This window comes from Engraulis encrasicolus, chromosome 1 (assembly GCF_034702125.1).
Source record: "Engraulis encrasicolus isolate BLACKSEA-1 chromosome 1, IST_EnEncr_1.0, whole genome shotgun sequence".
NCBI classification, from domain to species: domain Eukaryota; kingdom Metazoa; phylum Chordata; class Actinopteri; order Clupeiformes; family Engraulidae; genus Engraulis; species Engraulis encrasicolus.
Genome location: NC_085857.1, coordinates 42,166,892 through 42,190,545, shown reverse-complemented (window position 1 = coordinate 42,190,545; position 23,654 = coordinate 42,166,892). Strand labels below are relative to the sequence as shown.

The window sequence follows — 23,654 nt, the reverse complement described above, 5'->3', positions numbered from 1 at the left end:
TAATGGTGACGCTACCAGACGGTAGTGTGTGTAGCTCCACTCCACCAGGGGGCTCTGGAGCTACACACACGCACCGTCTGGTGAGAACCAGGCTACACCTTCCCAGCTTTGTCACTCCCTTTTTGTAGGTCACTCCTTTTCCACCCATGATCCTTTGGGGAAATGGAATCCATTGATATCCCAACCAAGCTGACCATGATGAACGTTCATCTCCTCAACTCCTCCTCCTCCGCCGTTGGATACATCACCACCGTGATGTACAACAACGACGACGACGACGGCCTCCTGTCCCTGGCATCCCTGGACACAGCCGTCATGGGAGGAGGCAGTTGGCACAGCAACTTCTCCGGAAACTTCTCCTCGGAGCACAGCGTTCCGTTCCAGGGCAGCAGCTCCCTGGTGACCATGGTGATCTCGCTCACGGTGTTCCTGCTGGGGCTGACGGGCAACACGCTGGCCATCTACGTGGTGCTGCGCTACGCCAAGATGAAGACCGTCACCAACATCTACATCTTCAACCTGGCGGTGGCCGACGAGCTGTACATCCTGGGCCTGCCCTTCCTCACCACGCAGAACGTGCTCTCCTATTGGCCCTTCGGCTCCTTCCTGTGTCGCGTCGTCATGACGGCGGACTCGCTCAACCAGGTGAGGAGACAAGGACAGGACCAGGTTCTTCTTACAATTTGACAGTTTTCTGTCTTTTGGCTTTTGATCTGTTTGTTTGGCTGTGTTGTGTCTTTCTTTCTGTCTGTATGTCTTTCTTTCATTCTGTCTTCCTTGTATGTCTGTCTGTCTTTCTGTCGGTCTGTTGTCTGTTGGCAGAGGCGATTCTAGGGTCAGGTGGGGCCCCAAGCGAAAATGCAAAAGAATGAGCATTTGAACCAAAATCGCCACTACTGTGGTAAAATGTGGGCTGTTATTCACTATCTAGGGCCTTGAGGGGCCCCGAGCAGCTGCCTGCCTTGCCTGGTGGCAAGATGCACCTCTGGTCTGTTGTCTAGTTGAGACAAGTTCTTACAATTTGTCAATTTTTCTGCCAGTCTGTCTGTATGTCTTTCTTTCATTCTGTCTGTCTGACTGTATTGCGTCGTTCTATATTTCTGTCTGTATGTCTTTCTTTCATTCTGTCTGTCTGACTGTATTGCGTCGTTCTATATTTCTGTCTGTATGTCTTTCTTTCATTCTGTCGGTCTGTCTTTCTGTGTGCACCTGTCTGTCTGTCTGTCTGTCTGCCTGCCTGTCTGTCAGTTGAAGTTCCTCTCACAATTTTTCAATTTTTCCATTCTGCTAGTCAGTCTGTCTGTCTGTCTGTCTGTCTGTCTGTCTGTCTTTTGGTCTGTTTGTCTATGTTGTGTCTTTCTCTCTTTCTGTCTGTGTGTCTTTCTTTCATTCTGTCTGTTTGTCTGTCTTTCTGTGTGCATCTGTCTGTCTGTGTCTGTGTCTGTCTGTCTTCCTCTATCTGTCTGTATGCCTTTCTCTGTCTTTCTCTACCCACCCCCCTTTTTTCTCTCTCGACATTATCGTTCTCTGTGACATTACTATAGCAAGCATTTTGAAGAAATTATTACTGAGATTGCACTGTATATATCTATGTCTCGGTCTCTGTCTCGGTCTCTGTCTGTCTACCCCCCCCCCCCCTCTCTCTCTCTCTCTCTCTCTCTCTCTCTCTCTCTCTCTCTCTCTCTCTCTCTCTCTCTCTCTCTCTGTCTCTCTCGAAACCATTAACCAGTTCATGGTTATGTCATGTCATTACTATTGTGAGGATGTTAAGGAAGATATCACTGAGATAATGTGTGGACCCAAATGAGCTTTTTTCTCATTCATACCCAGGGGTATCGTTCAGGTTTGTTTCATGTATGCCCCACACACAGTCCGGGTAATGAAGATATATGACTGGGGGGGGGGGGGGGGTCAATTGAGAGCTGACTGTACATAGGGCCACAATTTGCTGCTACGCCCCTGTGCATACCTCTCATCTCTCTCAATTCAGTTCTGTTCAATTCTAGTATGCTTTATTGGCATGCCTGTTTCCATTAGTATTGCTTAGAACATACAGAATAATAAGAACAATATTTAGTACATTATGAGTACCTCTCTCTCTCTCTCTCTCTCTCGCTCTCTCTCTGTCTCTCAAACAGACGGTGATGAGCATCAAAGTGAAAGCATGTCAAAGATATGAACTAACTTAAGTTAATAATTAAGTATGGTTCCTCTTGTGACCTCATTATACTGTAGTCTGCAGCTATACCTGAATCATTTTCAGTCCCTCTCTCTCTCTTTCTCTCTTGCTCTTTGTGTCTTTCTCTGTGCCTGTCTCTCTTTCCTTTTCTCTCAACCAGGGCTTTGAACCGTTATTTTTTTCCAAATAATAACGTTTCCGGTTATAAGTTCCACCAATAAATTGACGTTCCCGAACCGGTTAGAACAAAAAAATATTGTTCCCGGAACGGTTAATTTCCTTCCTGTCAGCTGATTACTCCCCATAGGCCTAACTGACGGAAGTGCAAATGAGTCAGCCTACATTCCAAACTGTTTATTCAAGCGGATGAAAAGAATATCCTCCAGAATTTTGTCATTCAGGGATGACTTAAGCTGAGAAGCGGAGAAAAAAAACTCAATGATGCGTGCTCCACTCTGACTTGGGTCACAGGGAGCGCTATGATGAACATTGTGTTTGTGCATATTTGAAGCGGCCATGGATGCCCAATAACGTTGAACATTCTCGGTGCCCTTTACACATGTTTCTCTGCAATGTCTTACAATGATGTAATGGAAACTCTGCCCTTTTGTATGACAGTGGTTTCTCTTATTTAAGATGTGGAGTGGGGACTTTGTAATCCACATTCCACATCTCTCTCTCCATTCAGTCAGAGAATGTCTGATGTCACACAGGACGTGAACCTCAGCCGTCATGGTAACGTGCGCAGGAAAATAATTACTTTTTTTTTAGTTTGAGGAACGGTATTAACCGGTTACCACTATTTTTAAATAAGTGTTCCCGTTCCAGAACATTAAAAATAATAATGTTTACGGTTTCGTTTCTGTTCCCTGTAAAATACAAAAAGTTCCCGGTTTTCATTTTTGTTCCTTGAACCGGTTCAAAGCCCTGCTCTCAACCTCTCTCACACTGATGAGCATCGATCATTACACAAATATTACAGCGGCAACTGATCCTCTGTCTGTCTGTCGATCTCTCTGTCTGTCTGTCTCTCTCTCTCTCTCTCTCTCTCTCTCTCTCTCTCTCTCTCTCTCTCTCTCTCTCTCTCTCTCTCTCTCTCGCTCTCTCTGTCTGTCTGTCTCTCTCTCTCTCTCTCTTCCAATCCATCAAGTTCATCAGGATTCACCAAGATCTTCTACCTGATGGTGCTAAGCATCAAAGTGTATGCATGTCAATGATATGAACTTTGAGGTTGAAGGTTAATAATTAAGTTAGTTTCCTTTGGTTTTGTCATTATAAAGTCTGCAGCTATACCTGAATACTTTCTCTCTCTCTCTCTCTCTCTCTCTCTCTCTCTCTCTCTCTCTCTCTCTCTCTCTACTCCTCTCTCTCTCTCTCGCTCTCTCTCTCGCTCTCTCTCTCTCTCTCTCTCTCTCTCTCTCTCTCCTTTTCTTTTCTCTCCCCCACTCTGATGGGAATGAGCATTGATCACTACCTAAATAACTGATTATCTCTCCCTCACCCTCTCCCGTCTCCTCTCTCTATTTCCCTCTCCCTCTCTCTTTGTCTCTGTCTCCCTCTCCCCCTTTCTCTTTCCCTCTCTCTCTCTGTCCCCCTTCTCTCTCTCCCTCACCCTCACCACCCCTCTCCCTCCCTCCTCCCCCTCTTTCTCTCTGTTTCTCTCTCTCCCCTTCTCTTTTCCTCTCTCCTTCCCCCTATCTCCCTCCCTCCACCTCTCCCTCCATCCAGTTCACCAGCATCTTCTGCCTGACGGTGATGAGCATCGACCGCTACCTGGCGGTGGTGCACCCCATCCGCTCGACGCGCTGGCGTCGGCCCCGGGTGGCCCGCATGGTGAGCGCGGCGGTGTGGGCCGCCTCCTTCGTGGTGGTGCTGCCCGTGGTCATCTTCTCCGACGTCCAGGACACCTTCAACTCCTGCAACATGAACTGGCCCGAGCCGCACGGCGTCTGGTCCACCGTCTTCATCCTCTACACGGCCATCTTGGGCTTCTTCGGACCGCTGATGGTCATCTGCCTGTGCTACCTGTTGATCGTGGTCAAGGTTAGTCTAGCCCCCCCTCTCTTTTACGTACCTATCTCATAGACATTACACAGTTAGCCCCATAGTGCACGCTGTACCACCAGTGGCATGCTGCAATAGTCGTTGAAATGCTAACTACCATAGTACTACACTATAGCATAAAATAAGCCCAGTAATACATCATGAATTGGTTATTGCCATTCTGGTAACAGGTAATTTATAAAGCTGTGACTTAAGGGTTAACTCACTCTTGGTTAGTCTCCCTTTTCCTCTCACATACACACAGCAGGGGTGTCGAATATCCGGTTCAGAAGTTAAAAAAAAAAAAAACCTGCCACAGTTTCTTCCGTGACTTCACAGAGTAACTGGTCTAGCTGTCTTGAGTACTCATTAGGATGAGCCGATTTAGAGCTGGTTGGATCAAATCTGTGGCAGGGGGTCTACTTTCTGAATCCTTGTTTGACACCTCTGCACCAAAGTTAGGCCCCCTTACCCTCCCACATACGTACACAGGGCCTCTGACAGCTTTAATTAGACACATGACAGAGTAATCTGAACGGACCCACCACCTAATACATAAAATGTATAGTAATTAGGACACAAGTCTGGGCCCCTTCTCTCCCTCTGCCCTGGACAACTGCCCCCTTTGCCACCTGTCAGCGCTCCTGTACACATAAAGACATCATCTTGTTCCTCAAAGATCTTTCATTTGCTATGGTGGGAGAATCTCTCTGAGGAACCTAGAGGTGCCAAATTAGTTCTAGGATCCACCAAAAACTTTTTTTACTGTGTAAAAATAACATTTCTCAAAGAACATCTCGTTTTTCTTACATGTACATATTACAACATGCTATATGTAGTTGGAAGGTGCTGTATAAAACAAAATCATTAAGATGTATCGTTTCATTTATCTATTTATTTTTGTAGGTAAAGCCGTCAGGGGTGCATACGGGCTTAGGTTTTTCTTACATATACGTACACACATTCCAGTATACTAAACGAAGTGACCTTGGGGATTTTTAAATATGTAGTGCTATGTAAAACAAAATCACAAAGATGTATTGTTTCTTAAATTCATTCATTCATTCATTCATTTCTGTAGGTGAAGTCGTCAGGGGCGCGGGCCGGGTTCACCAAGCGGCGACGGTCGGAGCGCAAGGTGACGCGCATGGTGGTGGTGATCGTGGTGGTGTTCGTGCTCTGCTGGCTGCCCTTCTTCATCATCAACATCGTCAACCTGGTGGTCATCCTCCCCGAGAGCAGCGCCATGGCGGGCGTCTACTTCTTCTCCGTCATCCTCTCCTACGCCAACAGCTGCGCCAATCCTCTGCTCTACGGCTTCCTCTCCGACAACTTCAAGCAGAGCTTCCGGAAGGTTTGGGGTTTGCATTACTATTTTAAGTTTACGTTTATTTACTTTACAAAGGGACAACATATATTACTAGCATTTAGAACAAAATATACAAGATTGTAGCCATAAGGCTATTTTCCATCTTTTGTCCATTGACAGGTTTGATGGTCCTTAAAAGTAATAAAAAACAAGTATTGCATATTTGGACGAATGTTTGATGTTTGATTGGGCCAAGATGGAGGACTATTATACTAACAGCAGCTGTCACATGTTTCCTTGTTTAGTGTACGTGTGTGTCATTTGTCTGTCTGCTGTGCTGTTTTTGGTGTTACATCACACTCTCACAGGGCTCTAAATCAACTTTTTTTCATCACCAGCCAAAATGGCAAAATGGTAGATGTACGTACATCTTACTAACCAAACGCACACCCGCTACTGCAATGGTTCTTAACCTGGGGAGCAGGCACCCCCCAGGGGTGCACCAGAGGTTTCAGAGGGTGCACAGAATTTTGTTTGTGTTGAGATTGTGACAAAAATTCGGCTTGCGAACATTATAAATGGGCCAAATAAAAAACAAATTAAAACACGTTATGGTCCCCATGTAAAGGCATTAAGATATGTTTTAGCGTCTCTCAAGCAAGATTAATTGTAATGAATCATTTTTAGTGTGAATACACATGTAGAAGTTTGAGTTGGGGGTGCGCGGCATGTCTTGGTCACATGTTAAGGGGTACTTTTAAAAAAAGGTTAAGAACCACTGCACTAATGGGTCAAAATGGTTAGTAAGATGTTATTTTCTACCAGCCAAACTGAAATTTCACCAGCATTTGGCCGGTTGGCTGGTTTTAATTTTAGAACCCTGCATTTTCATGTCCAAACCAAATTTCTCTCTTGAAGAGATGATAAAGGCTTATCTAATCTTATCTAAGGTGCTGTGCGTGCGTAAGACCAACGGCGTGGAGGACGGTGACCCGAGCCAGCCACGCACGGAAAAGACCACCACCAACGACACCTTCCTGATGCCGCGCAACCAGGACTTCAACGGACAGGTGCAGAGCAGTCAGGTACTGTACGGCCGGCGTCTTGTTCTTGTTATTATACAGAGCCTCTATAGTTTGTTGTATTTTTTGTCCAATATATTTGTATGCCTTTATTTGATAGTGGCAGTGAAGAGATGGCAGGAAACGCGTGGGAGAGAGAGATGGGGTTCTGTATATTTCCTGTGCACCTTGTATCTGCTAGCGATGTTGGCTAAGATTATGTCCTCATCCCAGCGGCAGGGCTGGGAAATGAATGGTGGTGGGGCCCCATAAGTTTGTTGTTTAACCAAAGTACATGTAGGGGATAAGCCTAGCCAGGGGGTGATAAAGTTTACAGAGCGAGATACAGTGACTTTGGAGCGGCAAACCCAAGCTAACAGAGAGGGATCCATACAGCCACTTCAACAACCTTGTGCTGAGCAGTCAGGTAGCCTGTGGTGTCTCATTCTAACATGCTAGTGCCAGACCGCACCCTCCTACTGACGCAACACCTTCAGCGTTGCTTCTAGTCAGGCTAGGAGCAATACAAATATCGTTTCTGAGCTCCAGAAAAATCGGGACTTCCACTTTGTTGGGAAGCAAAGAACCAGTAGCAAACCATGAAAATGTTAATTGATGCTCTTGGTCAGACCAAGTCTCGAAGAGATTTAAAAGTTGATGATAATCAGGCTACCATGCTAGAGGTTGCAAGAGGGTTAGAAGCCGTGTTCCAAATACAGAGAGGTCAGGTATGGTGTCTTACTCTGAGACATTCTTTAATCCAACTGCACCAGCATACACAACCCCTTGCTGCTCACTAATTAATGGGAATGTCAGAGCAAACGGATCAATGCACTAATAATATGCACAGACTCAGGATTTGAATAGAATATATAGAGAGGCTATGCTGACACCACAATTACACATGCAGGACATTACGGATGGGATCATGGGGGTATTCTAAGCGCAAAGCTGTTAAATAGAAGGTGAGGGGTTACATCCGGGGGTGGACTTAGTAGATTAAGGAAGTAAAAATTTCGCCAGATATTCTCTCTCTGGTTTATTGCAATGGCTGAAGAAAATACTGTATGTACTGTACGTTTTTACTTTTTGAAGCCGAGATGTCCACCCCGGTGACAGTAGGCAGAGGAGGGAAAGACCTCGCTAATGTATCCCGGACGAGCCCCCATACAAATTGGGAGTGGCAAAATCCCTTTTCAGAGGGTATATCTAATTCTCTCATACTGTACTTCTGCCAAATGCAGCCTCGGGGTCGCATCCAGAAAAGTCCATAAGGGGGCATACACATGGCAGCTTTCTGGGGTCAGGTCAGGGTGGGAAATACGTTTTCTGGAGGCCAGACACCTTGGGGAGGGAAATTAATTAAAACCAGGTCAGGCCATTGGACATCTGACCCAGACATCCCAATAGACAATCAGGCTATTGGTAAAATGGGGAGCATAACCAGTAAGCTCTCTTGAGTGTGCCTCCAATTATGTTTGTTGTGTAAGAGATTACAATGACTTTTCAACAGACGTTCCCTGTTCTGCAGTCGATTATTTAAGTCAGTGGCTCTCAAGCTTTTTTGAACAAACGACCCCTTGCCCTCATCACAAGCCTCCCAACGCCCCCTTGACCTCATTATAAGCCTGACAACGCTCCCCTTAGTGTTAAAAAATGAAATGGCCTAATGCCCCCCAATGGCTAATAAGCATCGCCCCCTCTCAGCTGTATCCTTCTCAACGCCCCTCTAGAGATCCCCAACGCCCACTGTTGAGAAACACTAATTTAAGTTTTTAAATCCCAGATGTTGTTTGACATCTTCAAAATCAAATTGCAAATGAAATGCGTCAATGCCCCTTCACATCACTATCCATTGCCAAACAGATCAACATTTTCACACATTGTGGTCTTGCCATTCACAATAAGTGGACCAATGACCATCACACAGCAGCGTGCATAGTAGAGACTCTCTATCACATCATGTGCCCAAGATCAATGTCTACCCCGCCCCCATCTCCATCTCTTTCCGATTCTCTACAAAAGCATCATCCAGCCCTTTATTATACTGCACCCCCGGTGTCTTCACCTTATTAAATGTCAACAGCAAGAGCAAACTCATTAACATTTCACATTTAGCATAGATAATAAACACTCCCACCCCAGCCTCATTGGTGGAAAATGGAAATAACAAACAACTCCCCCCCCACCCCAGCCTCATTGGTGGAAAATGGAAATAACAAACAACTCCCCCCCCACCCCACACACACACACACACACACACACACACACACACACACACACACGTCCCCGCATCATAGCAAGCACTACTGGCCAGCAACTAAACCAGTTGTTCACCCTACTCCCATCTGGTCACACTTGAGTTGTGTTCTGGGTATGTGTATGCTGTCCTTTGCAATGCGCTGTTCCTTGTGTGGAAAGGATTAACCCTTATAGGACAATAACGTCAATCTAGATATTTAACAGGCAGAAAATTATGGGTTCAGCTTGTTAGAGGCCCAGTTTGATAATACATAGGTTTTATATAGCGCTTTTCATGACACTCAAAAATGCTAAGACAGTATGCCCAGTTTGATAATAATAATAATAATAATAATAATAATAATAATAATAATAATAATAATAATAATAATAATACATAGGTTGTATGTGGCGCTTTTCATGACACTCAAAGACGCAAAGAGCTGTATACGTTTGTAACTGGATTTGAGGGAGCTGCAGATGAAGATGAGGAACTTCAATCTGAGGAAAGCACAGAGGTGGACTTTCCATTAGGCAAATCTAGGCAATTGCCAATGGCCCCAACCAAATCTGTCCTCCCTAGGGGCCCCAACTGTCACACCAATCGCAGTAGACATGGAAAAAAGCAGGCTTGATCTTAATATGTCACTTACGTAAAGTAATCAAAGATCTATATGAGACAAAAGACTTGAATAGCACCAAAATACTGAATTTTATTTCTATATAATGACTTTTTTAGGGCCCCGTGTTTATATTTCACCCAGGGCTCCTAAATGGCCAAATCCACCCCGGGGAAAGTAAGCCTGGTTGCCTACAACTCAGCTGCTGCCAAAGTAAATATTTATACGTAATGCCACTTTAGAGTATTTGTACTGCATCAGATTGTTTTCCGTTTGATTATTTGTTTGTGTTGTTCTTTTTATTAGAACCACCGAGATTGTGATGCCAACAGCCATTTGCACTACATGCCTGAAAAAAACAAGAAACTGTTGTGTGGTTGGCAAATTTTTAGAGAAATAAATGTTACAATGATTCCTTAGATTATGGTTGGCGTAAAGTATTGTCATTTGACAGACAGACAGGCATACAGTTCTTAACCCGATCTAAAAATATCATAAACCAAAATACATATTGATAAGTAACAGAGTGAGTTTGCAATGAAAAAGCAGTGCACGTCACACTGTTTACTTTTTTATTTGACTTCAGAGGGGAATCCAACAGCTTTTAAAATGCGCATGCGAATGATGTATGTGTTTGATTTATTTAAATTAATGCAAGGCTCTAATTAAGAGTTATTTTAGTTGATTGACAACCCTATTTATATTCAATCTACTCTGACATTGGTTTTAACCTCGATTTTCTGATGCAGTAATCACAGTAATGCTTGCATAGTTTACGTGCATGTCAATATCAAAACAGTTTTAAAGTTCATATTTATTTCAGACAAGCGACAAACTTTTTTCTGCTTTATTACAATCCTTAAGTGCAAGTCATTACAGTAATATTGGTTTTTCATATGTTCTTATGTTTTGTTGTGTGTGTGTGTGTTGATGGGTGGGTTGGTGCGTAGAAAAAGCACTTTGTCAAATGACTCAAAACAAGTAATTGAATAGGCTACAGAAGATTATGTTTCGTATGAATTCTAAGTGCATTAGTCTGTCTGAGTATGATATTAACAAGAGATATTGACAGACAGACAGACAGACAGACAGAGAGACAGAGAGGGTTTTGTGTTATGACTTCTTTATACTCATCATTATGATTTCCAAGCTAGATCTGCATCCCTGCTGAGTATTGCATGCATGTCTATGCAATGGTAAGCCTGCTCTCGAAAGGCTTCATATTCCACAACCACTTTCAGGCAGCTAATCACGGAACAAATGGTGGGTGTGTAGCTTGATGGGAGGGCTGTAAGCAAGCAGTGATCTCCAACTTAAATATTTCAGTACAATAAAGCTGCAAATCACAGCTAAGACCCGAATAGATGGTTGTCACTCAGTGAAAAGACACAAGAAACCATTATGTAAACACCATAATGATCACAAAACAAGGGTAGTCAGAGATAGAAACCTGGTCCCCTGCCCACCCTTACAAAAAACATCCATGGTTTTTATGTACAAGTAGTAACCATGGCTCTACCATGGTATGTCATGGCTACTCTAAGTTGGCCTACTCTGAACCAACCATAGTATTACAATGGCTTATCCATGTACTGTATTTTGGTAGCCATGAAAACCATAGTTCCTGACTATGGTTTAACCATCATTTTATGAAAACTAACCATGGATTATGGTTATTCATAGTTTTCATGGTTTGTCACAAACCATACTCAAAAAGCCATGGTTAATTGTGGGTTTTCATGGTTACTCAAAAAAAACCATGAAAACATGTGGGCAGCTGTGGAGTAATGGTTAGGAAGTTGGACTGAAGATCACAGAGTTGCAGGTTCAAATCCAACCCTTACCTTGTCCTACACCTCCATCCATCAATGAAGTGCACTTGAGCAAGGCACTTAACCTCACATTGCTCCAAGGACTGTCACCACTATGCACTTAAGATAAAAAAAATTAAGCGTCAGGTAAGTGTAGTTTAATGAATAACTATAAACCGTGCTAAAACCATGGTTAGTTTCCAGAGTATAACCATGATTATTTTTTGTAATAGTATAGTTAAACCTCAAACTATAATTGAACCATAGTCACCATTGTCATAGTCAACCATGCTAAAAAAACATGAATACCAGGATTCACCATGGTTCATTTTCGTAAAGGAAAAACTACGTACATGCACATGATGTTCTATCCAGGTTTACCCAAACCAAAAACCATGGGTGACCAGCCAAGTTCGCACACTCCTTAGGGCCTGTGATGTAGCTTTCAGGTCTGGTGACAGAGTGCTATAGCCTAGAAATCTAGATGCCCCTAGCGACCGCAAATTGAATTTGCTCCCGGGGGCAGTCTAGCTGACCCCGGTCGTTTTGCGAGGCTGAAAGTTATCCGATGACAGGGCCAATCAAATCGCGAGGGGGGCCGGGCTACCTAGTAAACAGGAAACTTTCTAAGAAGAAGCATGGTGTCCGTCCGTGCTACGTACAGCACGAAAGTGTTTACTTAATTTAAAAAGCCTGGATGATAATACATTTCGTGGCTGACATGGATTGATGTAATAATACACCATGAACTTATCGGACACAAATAGATCTCAACACATTACCATTTGATCATTCGATGTTTTAAACTAGCTCGGTAAGCTAAGTTGAGCATTTTACAGAACCAGATAGTCACACGCTATTATCAGACCACTACTGTAGGTGTAGAATGAAATTGCTGCCCCAATTTCTAATAAGACACATGCCATTAAAAACGAGACATTTGGGAGCTTTGAAAGTCTTTGAGTAGCTTACTAAATAGATGGGAATGACACCTAGTCTACCAAGCTAGTGGCTAGCTAACCTGTCGTCAACAACACAGAGCTAGGTATCCAGGTTAGGGTTAGGTTAGGGTTAGGGTTAGAAACAAAAAACTAGGGTTAGAAACAAAAAACTAACATCAAAAAGATAACTAGCTCCGTTATATGGCGGTGGGATCGATAGTCTGGCTAGTGGGAGCGAGCTGACCGGGGAGCGTCCTGCGTTGGGAGTGACAATCAGGGAAAGTTATGGGTATACAGCTAGCTAGCTAACACCGAACATGCCATGTTGACAACAATCATAAATATAACCATTTAACAAGCCCCAAATTGCTCGACATTTCGCTGATTGATCAAGGAGGGCCATGTGGTTGAAAACGAGGCATTTTTGAACTGTATAAGTGAAACACGATTTATTAGGAAACTTGTTTGTGGCTGTGGTCATCACACGCATTCACTGCTACGACGGCTGGAAGTTGCCGCTTCACAAAGAGGCCCTCGCTAGTGGCTAGCTAACCTGTCGTCAATAACAGAGCTAGGTATCCAGCCTTGTATTATATGCCTGCCCCAAATTCTAATAAGATCCATGTCATTAAAAACGAGACATTTGGGAGCTTTGAAAGTCTGTAAGTCGCTTACTAAATAGATGGGAATGACACCTAGTCTACCGAGCTAGCGGCTAGCCATGTATTAGTTATGGGTATACAGCTAGCTAGCTAACACCGAACATGCCATGTTGACAACAATCATAAATATAACCATTTAACAAGCCCCAAATTGCTCGACATTTCGCTGATTGATCAAGGAGGGCCATGTGGTTGAAAACGATGCATTTTTGAACTGTATAAGTGAAAACACGATTTATTAGGAAACTTGTTTGTGGCTGTGGTCATCACACGTATTCACTGCTACGACGGCTCGAAGTTGCCGCTTCACCTACAAAGGGGCGTGTCGCGTGTACGTTGTGAAAGACAGCTGTGACGTTACACAGAAGTGTGTGGGGATTGGTTGTTCCACCATCCTATTGCGTGACGTTGAGTGCTGAAGCAACCGTTTATCCCGCCCACACTGCCGCCCAGCCCTCCTAGACCCTGGTACAGCTTTTTGCTGTACAGGTCTGGCTGCGCTAGGCTAAGGGTGCTATACAGCAGTGCTCGCGCCGACCTAAGAAGAGGCATCAAGGCAGCCAAAGTTGATCACAAAAGGCGGATTGAGGAGAAGCTGAACAACCCCCGGCAGATGTGGCAGAGTATTCAGTCCATCACTAATTATAGGGGACATTCTGTGTCTCATGGAGATGGAGATGCAGCACTAGCGGAGGAGCTGAACAGCTTCTTTGCCTGCTTTGAAGCTCAGGCGCAGCATTCAGGCGTACCACTCCAGCCCCTCCAACAACCCACTCCACACCTTAGCACCCCACCCCAAACCGTTACACACCCGAGCACCCCCCCACCCATTCTGGAGGTTGCGACTGATGACGTGAAGCGAGGGCTTCGTGCTGTGAACCCGAGGAAAGCAACAGGCCTGGATGGTGTGCCAGGAAAGGTGCTCAAGGCATGTGCGGACCAACTAGCACCAGTTCACTGACATTTTCAAACTGTCACTGAAACAAGCCACCATCCCAGCCTGCTTGAAATCTGCCACCATCATACCTGTTCCAAAGAAGGCATCTACTACCACCCTCAATGACTTTCGCCCTGTTGCACTCACTCCAGTCATCACCAAGTGCTTTGAAAAACTGGTGCTGAGACATATAAAAGCCTGTCTCCCCCCAACCCTAGACCCTCATCAGTTTGCATACCGGGCAAACAGATCCACTGAGGATGCAATAGCCATTGCTCTCCACTCTGCACTGAGTCACCTGGAAAGACAAGGGAGCTATGTCAGGATGCTCTTCATTTTAACACCATCATTCCTGACATCCTAATCTCCAAGCTGAGACATCTAGGACTTCCATCATCCACAGGCTCCTGGATCAAAGACTTCCTTGTTAATTGTCCCCAACAGGAGAAACTAGGTCACCATCTCTCAACTATCCGCACCCTCAGCACCGGCTCGCCCCAGGGATGTGTGTTGAGCCCACTTCTCTACTCCCTCTACACGTTTGACTGTAGCCCCATCCACCCAGAGAACATCATTGTCAAATTTGCAGATGACACAACAGTGGTGGGGCTGATAACCGAGGGAAAGGAGGAGGCCTACAGGGATGAGGTCCTGAAACTTGGAGAGTGGTGTGCATCAAACAACCTGGCCCTGAACATCTCCAAGACGAAGGAGCTCATCCTGGACTTCCGGCGGAACAAAGAGGCTCCTGCCCCCTGTACTAGCCTAGAAATCTAGACGCCCCTAGAGGCCGCAAATTGGCTGTAGGCGGGGTTTGGCGCGGCCAGGCTACCCCTGTACATCAATGGTGAACGTGTGGAGCAAGTGAGCTCATTTAAATTCCTAGGAGTACACATCTCTGCTGATCTCTCCTGGTCGATTAACACCTCGGCTCTGGTAAAAAAAGGCCCAGCAGCGATTGCACTTCCTGAGAGTACTTAAGAAAGAACAGTTTGACTCAAGCTTGCTGGTGACCTTTTACAGTTCCACCATAGAGAGCCTGCTGACCTACGCAGTGTCAGTGTGGCACTCAAGCTGCACTGAGGCTGACAGGAAGAGACTGCAGAGGGTGACCAAAACAGCGCAAAAAATCATAGGCTGCCCCCTGCCTCCCATACCCACCATCTACAACTCCCGCTGCGTAAGTAGAGCCAGGAGTATCATTAAAGATCCCACACATCCTGGCTTCCATCTCTTCACACTGTTGCCCTCTGGCAGGCGCTACAAGGCATTACCAGCCAGAACCAATAGGATGAAGAACAGCTTCTTCCCCAAAGCTGTTACAACAATGAACTCACACTTACTGGACAATGTTCATCTATAAAGGACTGTGCACCTTGTAGGGAAGCTCAAATCTCAGTATACTTTGTATAATGACAATAAAGGCTTTCTATTCTATTCTATTCTATTCTATTCTATTCTATTCTATTCTATTCTATTCTATTCTATTCTATTCTATGTGTGTTTGGCATCATACGCAGGCAACCAAAAATACTGTGTGCAGACGAACAGACAAGTAGACATAGACAGACAGACAGACACAGAGCCATCTGTAAGATCCCATGCTGTAGCATTGCATTACTTGACCCACACCACTCCGGGAGTGCCAGGTAACAACAAAACATAAACACCATGGTATGGGGTGAATTCAGGTTAATTGGGCCACTTTGGGCCATTCACTTATATGCAAAGAAGTGGCCCAATTTACCTGAATTCACCATATCTTTTTTATATAGGCTATATAAATGCCCTGATTGTAACCGTGTGGATGAATTTAGCTCATTTCACCACCAGGCTAAGCAGTATATTCTGTAATTTTTTTGGCAGCCAGAATGCTATGCCAAAATTGAATTCCTTTGTTTTCTAAACAACTCGTGTACCGGTGACAAACTCTGACACCGTCTCCAGTTGATTATGGTTATATTTTGCCAGAGACACTCATTAAAATTCATGGTTAACTCACAGGCTATTATGCTGTGTTGGTGGCGCACAGTGCACAACTGACAGTGTGCTCTGCAATGCTGTCAGAACGGTTTAGAGGCCTTTATTCACCTAGCGTCGCTTAGTAGCTAATTCTGATAGAAGTATGATAAGTTTCCCAGGCTTTCTTTGCACATTTTTCTTACAATGAGTTTCTTACGCCACCATGACATCAAAAACAACAACTTCAAGTAACTTGAAGCTTTTCAACCCATAAGTTGCCCGATGTGCAGTACAGTAATATGTGATGGGATTTCAAACCCAGAGACAGCCAGAGAGAGCCAAACTGAGAAAATCTTCTGTAAAGATATACAGTATTTTCATCTTTTGTGAGTTTACCTTTTTTGCAGGTTTGCAAGTTGAGGCCTTCAAGAAGCGACCCAATGTTTAAGAAAACTTAAGGCATAAGTATTGTTAGCTATCTCTATGCCTATAAGGGCAAGAAAAACTTCAAGAGATGATTTCTGTTTTCTACTTTAACCCATTTTGTCCTAAGCCCTTTTTGGGAAAGGGTGTCCTCTTCCTATTAAATCCTAAATATCTCAGCCTCCGAAGCACATACAAACATGAAACGAGTTACATTTATGTATTTGCATTGTAATGTGTTCGTTCAGCTCGAACATACCCACATAGTTAATAAAACAGCTAAAATCTCAAAATCCTGAAAAACTCGTATACATGTATGTGTTTCCAGGACACAATGGGTTAAGAGAAGAACACATTAAAAACTTCACAAATGCATATACCAGATTCCACAAGTGTAGGGTCTTTGTAAAGTTTAGAATCAGAATTCATGATGAATATGGGCTACCCCTAAGCCTACTTGTGGTCTGTTTTCTTGTGGGTAGTCACATATCGTTACTGTCCTGTGGAAACCTTGCATCTCCAAAAAATAAAAATAATAATTATTAAATATATATATACTATATTTATTCTTTATTCATTATAAAAATCCAGTCTCCATGAGTATATGTGCATGGTAAATTATGTAATAACCAACTTGTTGAAATGTTGAAATGATTATTTATTTAGAAAATAGTGATTTGTAAATTAATAAGTAAACAACAATGAAAAGTGCAGATACAAGGTTTCTGCCTGACAGCAACAATATGAGTGTCTCAGTCACGGCCATGAAGTGCAAGTAAGGTCTACCTCGTCATTGTTAATTGTTAATTGTTAATCAACATCAGTGTGTGCATTTAATTATTGTCATTTTCAGTACATTACTGTGACTTCAATAGAATAATGGAGACATGAGAAGCTTAACAGAAACGAGGAACAAGGAATTTAGAAAATTGATCCATGAATATAGGCTATAATTAAATAATAAATCCATTTATTTTCTGTATTAGATACTTACAGTGGCTTCGGAAGTTACAATCCCAAACTTTATTGTTGCAGGCATTCATTTAATCAGTTGATTAAGGACATCACAGAGTGCTCGGGTGGTGCTAGCACAACCAGGTGCTTTTGCTAATCAGCTGATTGCCTAAAGTCATGTCTATACTTGACATGGCACTGTAGAGTTTTTGAGGCCAGTTTACTGAAAACTGAAAACTCTGAGAGCGGTCGTACGTACGTACATGTGAAGAGTGAATCTTTGTTTCTTCTTCTTCGGAGCGTTGGCAGCAGCAAAGTGCTCTGGCAACGAGCAACAACACATCAGTCTGTAAAGGCAGACGCAAGCATCCTACACAGACTGTGGCAGGGCTGGAAAGGCCATCTGGCATAGCGGGCATTTCCCAATGGGCCCCACACACATCTGAGTCCCGATTTTCAGAAATGTTTTTAAAAAATCTTTTTTTTTTTTTTTTTTTTTAAAGGGGACCGCGAGAGTGTGGGGCCCACCGGTGAATCAGTTCTGCGCCGCTAGTTGTGATGAGGGGCCCCTTTAAGTCAAATGTGCCCGGGCCCTATTTCTCCCACAGTCCAGCCCTGGACTGTGGAGACTAAAAGGGTCATACAGTACTTCTTGTGAGTTTGCTGAAGCATAAAAAAAAAAACCATGATGCCCTCCTTTAGAATCCACAAAAACAAAGTAAAGAAAAGTAGTCCGTGAGCACCTGGTGCGTGCCATAACCTGCAGGTGGACATGAAGAGAAATGGACGTAGCCTACCTCGGACAGGAGAAGACATCAGAGCGCCCAGAGTGCCTCGTCAGGGGAGAGTTCATATCTGTCCTCTGGCTGAAACTGGGCCACAGACCAGACAAATACACTTTTGAGTTTTTCATTCCTAAAGTGTTTCTTTCTTTTGTGCCCATTTTGGCACTTTTTTGCTCTTATTTGCTTTTATATGAAAGTGAGGTCAGGCTGGATGCATCTGAGAAGAGGGTAGACAGATGCCAGTTGGGAAATGGAGGGATAAAGATACCATTCTTCAACATTCTTTGTCCATTTTAACTTTTACTCAAGAGGAAATTTACGTAAGTATAACTGAGGCCAACTGGCAGAGTTCTGCGTGGAACATGGAACAAACTGTGCAGGAACACCTCCGTCACAGTGGTGCCGTTGACCCGGGATGGGAGTGAGGTTTAAGGGGAAGAGTGTAACGGAGGCCAACTAGCAGAGTTCAGCGTGGAACGTTAGTAAACCTCCCTCTCAAAGCCTCAATGCAGTGCGGTAGCGTGGGGCTAGGGGATCGGCCCTTTAGCTCAGCACACTCGTACTGTGACTCCCATTGCTGAGGCGTTGTAGTTGACAAGGTGGCAGGTTTGCGCCCTGAGGGGGGTGAACCAAAGAGGATGGAATTTTAATCAAGAGGAATCAAAACACGGCCACTCAATGCAAAAGCGTGTGCTCAAATTGGGTCTCCTAAGGGGGCGTTGTCCCCTCCTTCTTCTTCTCTTTTTGAGGTGTTAGCACAAGACGTGCGCTACTGCGATCTACAGCGCTAAGGGGACTTGCTTTATTCTCAACCTCAGGACTCCGAAGGTCTCCTAACCGAAGGTCTCCTAAAGGGACGTTCAGCCAACATAAAGTGGATACCGGAAAAGAACCAAAATGACGTATCTCTGTCTAGAATATCTCTGGGTGAACTGTGCAGGAACACCTCCGTCACATAAGGCAGGAATTATCTTTTAATAGAGGGGGCACGTGGTAGACAAATGAATACAAAAAGAAAAGGAGAGAGAGAGATGAGGATAGGCCTACAATTCTTCAGCAAACTGGTTCCATTCTTTTCCCTTGTTAACTAATTGTAAATAAATATATTAATTTCACACAAATAAATTCACAAAAAGTGGGGAGAGATAATAACCTGATGCTCCTTTTACGTGTCATCAAATGTCATAAGCCACCATGGGGAGTTTGTATCCTGCCCAGTGTAGTAGTCACTTTCTTCCCTCTCTGATGCTAATTATACATTTGTTGAAGTACACAATCGGCTATGTTATGTACGGTTATGTTTTGGTCAGGATCTGAGATGCTTCGGTCACCTGGCTAAAGAAATGCTAGACCCAACCGTGGCTTATTCGAATGGGCACTTGACTGCTATGCGGGCGAACGAGGGTTCGATTCCCGACCCTAGGTCATTTCCTAATCCTCCCCGGTTCTCTCCCACTCACTTCCTCCCACTCTTCACTGTCCTGTCTAAATAAAGTTGAACACCCCCCACCCCCACCACAAAAATGTAAGCTTAAAAAAAGAAATGCTAAAAAAATAAACCCAAAGAAAAGAAGTGAGTATCATCCACCTCTCCTTTCCAGTCTCTATAAAAACCAAGAACAAACAAACCAATAGAATTGGCCCCTGGGTACTGATAGCCCACCGGGAAAATGCCCTGTACGACAGATGATCAGTCCAGCCCTGCTTTCTAGTATATCCTAATGAACACAACAGTCTCCTCTTAGGTATTAGCCTGATTATCATCGACTTTCACATCTCTTCGAGACTTGGTCTGACCAAGAGCATAACAATTAACATTTCCCAAACGCCATGGTTGACTCGCCTCCCTTGGTTTGCAACTAGTTTGCTTCCCGACAAAGTGGGAGGAGTTTCTAGATTTTTTTGGAGCCCAGAAACGATAGTCCTATTTGTATTGCTCCTGGCCTCACTAGAAGCAAGGTTGCATCACTAGGAGGGTGTGGTCTGGCTACTGAGGTACGTCAATAACGCACAAAGCCACCTGTGTGAAGTGCACTTGCTGGCAGAGGGATCAAAGATGGTAGAGTAGATATGCCAAGATGGTAGGATCAAAGGCGGTAAGACAGTTTGTGGTAGTTAATGCCTGTGGGAGAAAATGCAGGATCAGTCCCGTGCTGGGAACAGATGTGTGTTGTTCCTGAACGACTAATGTTTCCACCGTATAGGGCCTATGCCCCGTGCGCTCATGGTTATCCTGGCATCTCGTCATGATAATGGATCTTGGGAATAGAGAACCTTGGGGCAGGAATGCATTGTCATGCGGATTTTTATGTCAAGCTGGCGCGTGGTAGCTCACTTGAAGGCAAAGTGCAATATTGACCCACAGGGCTGCTGGCAGCTTTGGCCAGGCCCTGGACAAAGTAATTTGAAAGCGCCCCTGTCCCGCAATTCAATACAATGAGGACCCAGCTATTTGCTCCCACTCTCTGCCAATTGCACAGGTTGGTGGTGTTGGATACCTGCATCCTAGGCTAGGTAATACCTTCAGTATCATGTGGAGTGCTCTGATTTAGGACAATTAGGGCGTCAGACTTGTAGCCCAAAGGTTGCCGGTTCGACTCCCAACCCACCAGGTTGGTGGGAGGAGTAATTAACCAGTGGTCTTCTCCACCCTCCTCCATGAAGGAGGTACCCTGAGCATGGTACCGTACGACCGCACTGCTCCCTTGGAGCGTCATTGATGGCTGCCCCCTTGCACAGGTGCGGCTTAAAATGCAATTGCTTTGTGTGCAGTGTTCACTTGAGTGCAGTGTTCACTTGTGTGCTGTGAAGTGCTGTGTCACAATGGGAGTTGGAGTTTCCCAATTGGGCTTTCACGTCACGTATCTCTGCAGCAAGTGTGTTCACTCACTATGCACACAGTTGAACGCGTGCGTACTGTAAGGTCACACAGCGAGCCTATCTCTGCCTTTTTGGCTCTCTCTATCTACCGCCCTTGGGAAGGATTAGAACGCAGCGTGTTTTAACTCTTTGAAGTTGGAGACTCCACCTGTGCCATCTGTACCCGGAAATTGCCACAGGTCATTCGGAAAGCGTCCGTGTGCAATCCTGGCTCCGAGCCATTAACTCGTGGTGAGTCTTGGGACTGTTCCAGATGGGTTGGCCATAAGGCATACAGGGCGTTTGCCCAGTGGATTATTTATGATTTTGGCCTGTTTCTTCCCTTAACGCAGTGGTATCAGCAGTGGCGTGCACATTTTGGCGGGCAGGTGCTGAAGGGAAGGTTTTGGGGGCAAGTGGTACTTCCGGCTGCCTTGCAAGGCTATAGACTTCGACGGATTGGTAACCCCTGCTATAGAGGCTATACATTATAATATAGCGGTACATTATCGCCGCATGCTTTTGATCTTGAAGCATTCGCAGATTATCATGTTAACAAGGACCAGTTAATTGTTGCAAAAAACTTTTAGAAAACATCTTTCAGAAAGGGCATTTTTGGTCCAGTAGGGCAAAGGGGCAGGTGCTTTAGCACCACTTAGTCCCTATCTGTGCACACCTTTGGGTATCAATCCCCATACCGCTACAGCTAACCTGTCCTGAGTCAGATTAAAATATTCATTTTGCCTGTTGCAGTCAAAATAGATTGTTAAAGATGGCTAAAAATAATGTCACAGGCTCTCTCAATGTCTGGCGGACCGGTCTTGGCCGAAAAATGCCTGACCCGTTTTTTCCTCCAGGACAGCCCTGTTTTACACTCTTTGGAAGGATTACGCAACAGTGTGTATTAACCCTTTGAAGTCGGGACCTCCCGCTGTGCCCTCCTGTGCTGCATGTGCGACACGGGGATTGCCGCATGTCATTCAGAAATCCCAGTGCACTCCTGGCTCCAAGAAGTTCTTCATCGTATGTGAATCATCAGACTACCTACTCTCCTACTACCTTGGAAGGATAACATGACAGAGTTTTTTTGTTAATGAAATCTGAATCTCCAGCAGTGCCATCCTTTGCATGTACAGCAGGCGGACTGCTGCTGCAGGTGAGGTGGTTCAGAATGTGTTTGATTCTTGATTTGCCTGCCCAACCAAAATACTAAAAAGTATATTCTCCCTTTCCTAGTGCATTGGCAGCCTGCTGCTATACTAGGATTAAATTCAAATCCCCTCTCTACCCCCAGGATAGTTACACAGTAACAGATCTGCAGCACCATCTGACTTCAATTGCTGCGGCTGGAGCTCTGCTCCATTCATAGCCCCCTTTCCACCCCTGTCATCCCACCCTGTACGTCAGAGAAGAGAAGAGAAGAGAAGAGAAGAGAAGAGAAGAGAAGAGAAGAGAAGAGAAGAGAAGAGAAGAGAAGAGAAGAGAAGAGAAGAGAAGAGAAGAGGCATCGACTGCCTCCATGTTGTCTTTGTAGTCAGAGCATCGCTCCGAGCCGAGTGCTCCATAGAGGTGGTGGAATGACCTTATTCAAACCCTGTTGTCAACAACAACCTTAGTTACCCTTATTTCACTCTGCCTAACACCAGATCTTAGTAGGGGGGCATGTCTTAAGGGGCTTTAAGGGGAGCTCTAATTGGCAGAGAGGATTATTGGCGCAGAGCACTTGTAAAGGTCCTACGTGCAACGTCCTTAATTCATTCATTTTGTTTGCAATGCAAGACTTCAGAGTCACAGTGAAGCTACTTGAGTGTGGGGGTGGCGTGGTGTCACCGTTTCTATTTCAGATTTATTTTAGATTTGTATGTACAACATGAAGGAGGATGACTTGACCGACCTCTGTGTCAAGCTCGACCTCTGGATCGATAAACAACCCGGGTCGGGAATCGAACCTGGCTCGCCCGCGGAGCAGTCTAGTCCCCAGCCGACTAAGCTACGGCTGGGCCTTCCATGTGGTTTCTTGAACTGTGTTAATAAATCACAGATATATGTGATTCACAATTTCTCTGTTTATTGCTTGGACAAGTATCATAAACAACTTCAGGTATCGTGTTGTCACTTCTCAATTGTCACATGTAGCGGTGTCTTGAGGTTGAAGAAGATAAAATACAGGGTGTATTCCAATATGCGACCTTGCGTCCTCCACTTGTGCTTGTGGCCTCGTACTAGGAAGTAATATGTCATGATGACATCACTGACAACAGCATTATATTTCAATATCTCGCAAAAGCTCAATTGTTAAGTCATTTTCTCATTTGCAAAGTGGATGGTGAACGAATAGTTTTGACTTAAAATTGTTTTAGCTATGTTGACAGCGGGGAAACTCATTTGTTTTCTCCACGGAGGAGGGGCCTGTAGGCGGAGTGAGGCCACAAGCACAAGTGGAGGACGCAAGGTCGCATATTGGAATGCACCCACAGTCTTAACACATACGTTTTTTAGTGATGGTCCGTTGGTAGTCATGGGCAACCTGTTAGGTCAAGGATATGCTTGCTGCCGGACAGGCGTGCGCAGGCACATTTCGTGCATGAATGCGCTGCCATGTGAATTTTATGCGCATTTTGTGCACGGGAAGACACCTCACACAAGGTACGCAGACACGTGTGTACGGTGCAATGTTGAGGGGCGATCTTCTTGTCTCTGTACTTGTTGATTTGAGATGTTGAGTTCTTGGTAGAGTCAAGCAATGGTGGAAAACATTAGTGAGAGCCTACTAGATGGTACCTCCAGGATCATGGTAGGTACTGTGGTCGTCATGAAGCTATGTGCACTCGGTCTCACGCGGTTGCATGCACAATTTAAGGCACACA

General features: G+C 44.7%; 1 protein-coding gene across 1 annotated transcript in view; it reads left to right on the top strand.

Moving 5' to 3' along the window:
• Positions 1–162: 162 nt before the first annotated feature.
• The window catches only part of LOC134457290 (somatostatin receptor type 5), a 27,407-nt gene continuing 3,915 nt past the window's right edge, over positions 163–23,654 (top strand). Inside the window, exons 1-4 of the mRNA XM_063209232.1 lie at positions 163–645; positions 3,908–4,222; positions 5,304–5,576; positions 6,482–6,616. Coding sequence (XP_063065302.1) covers positions 163–645; positions 3,908–4,222; positions 5,304–5,576; positions 6,482–6,616 — 1,206 coding nt within the window. The remainder of the gene's footprint in view (positions 646–3,907; positions 4,223–5,303; positions 5,577–6,481; positions 6,617–23,654) is intronic.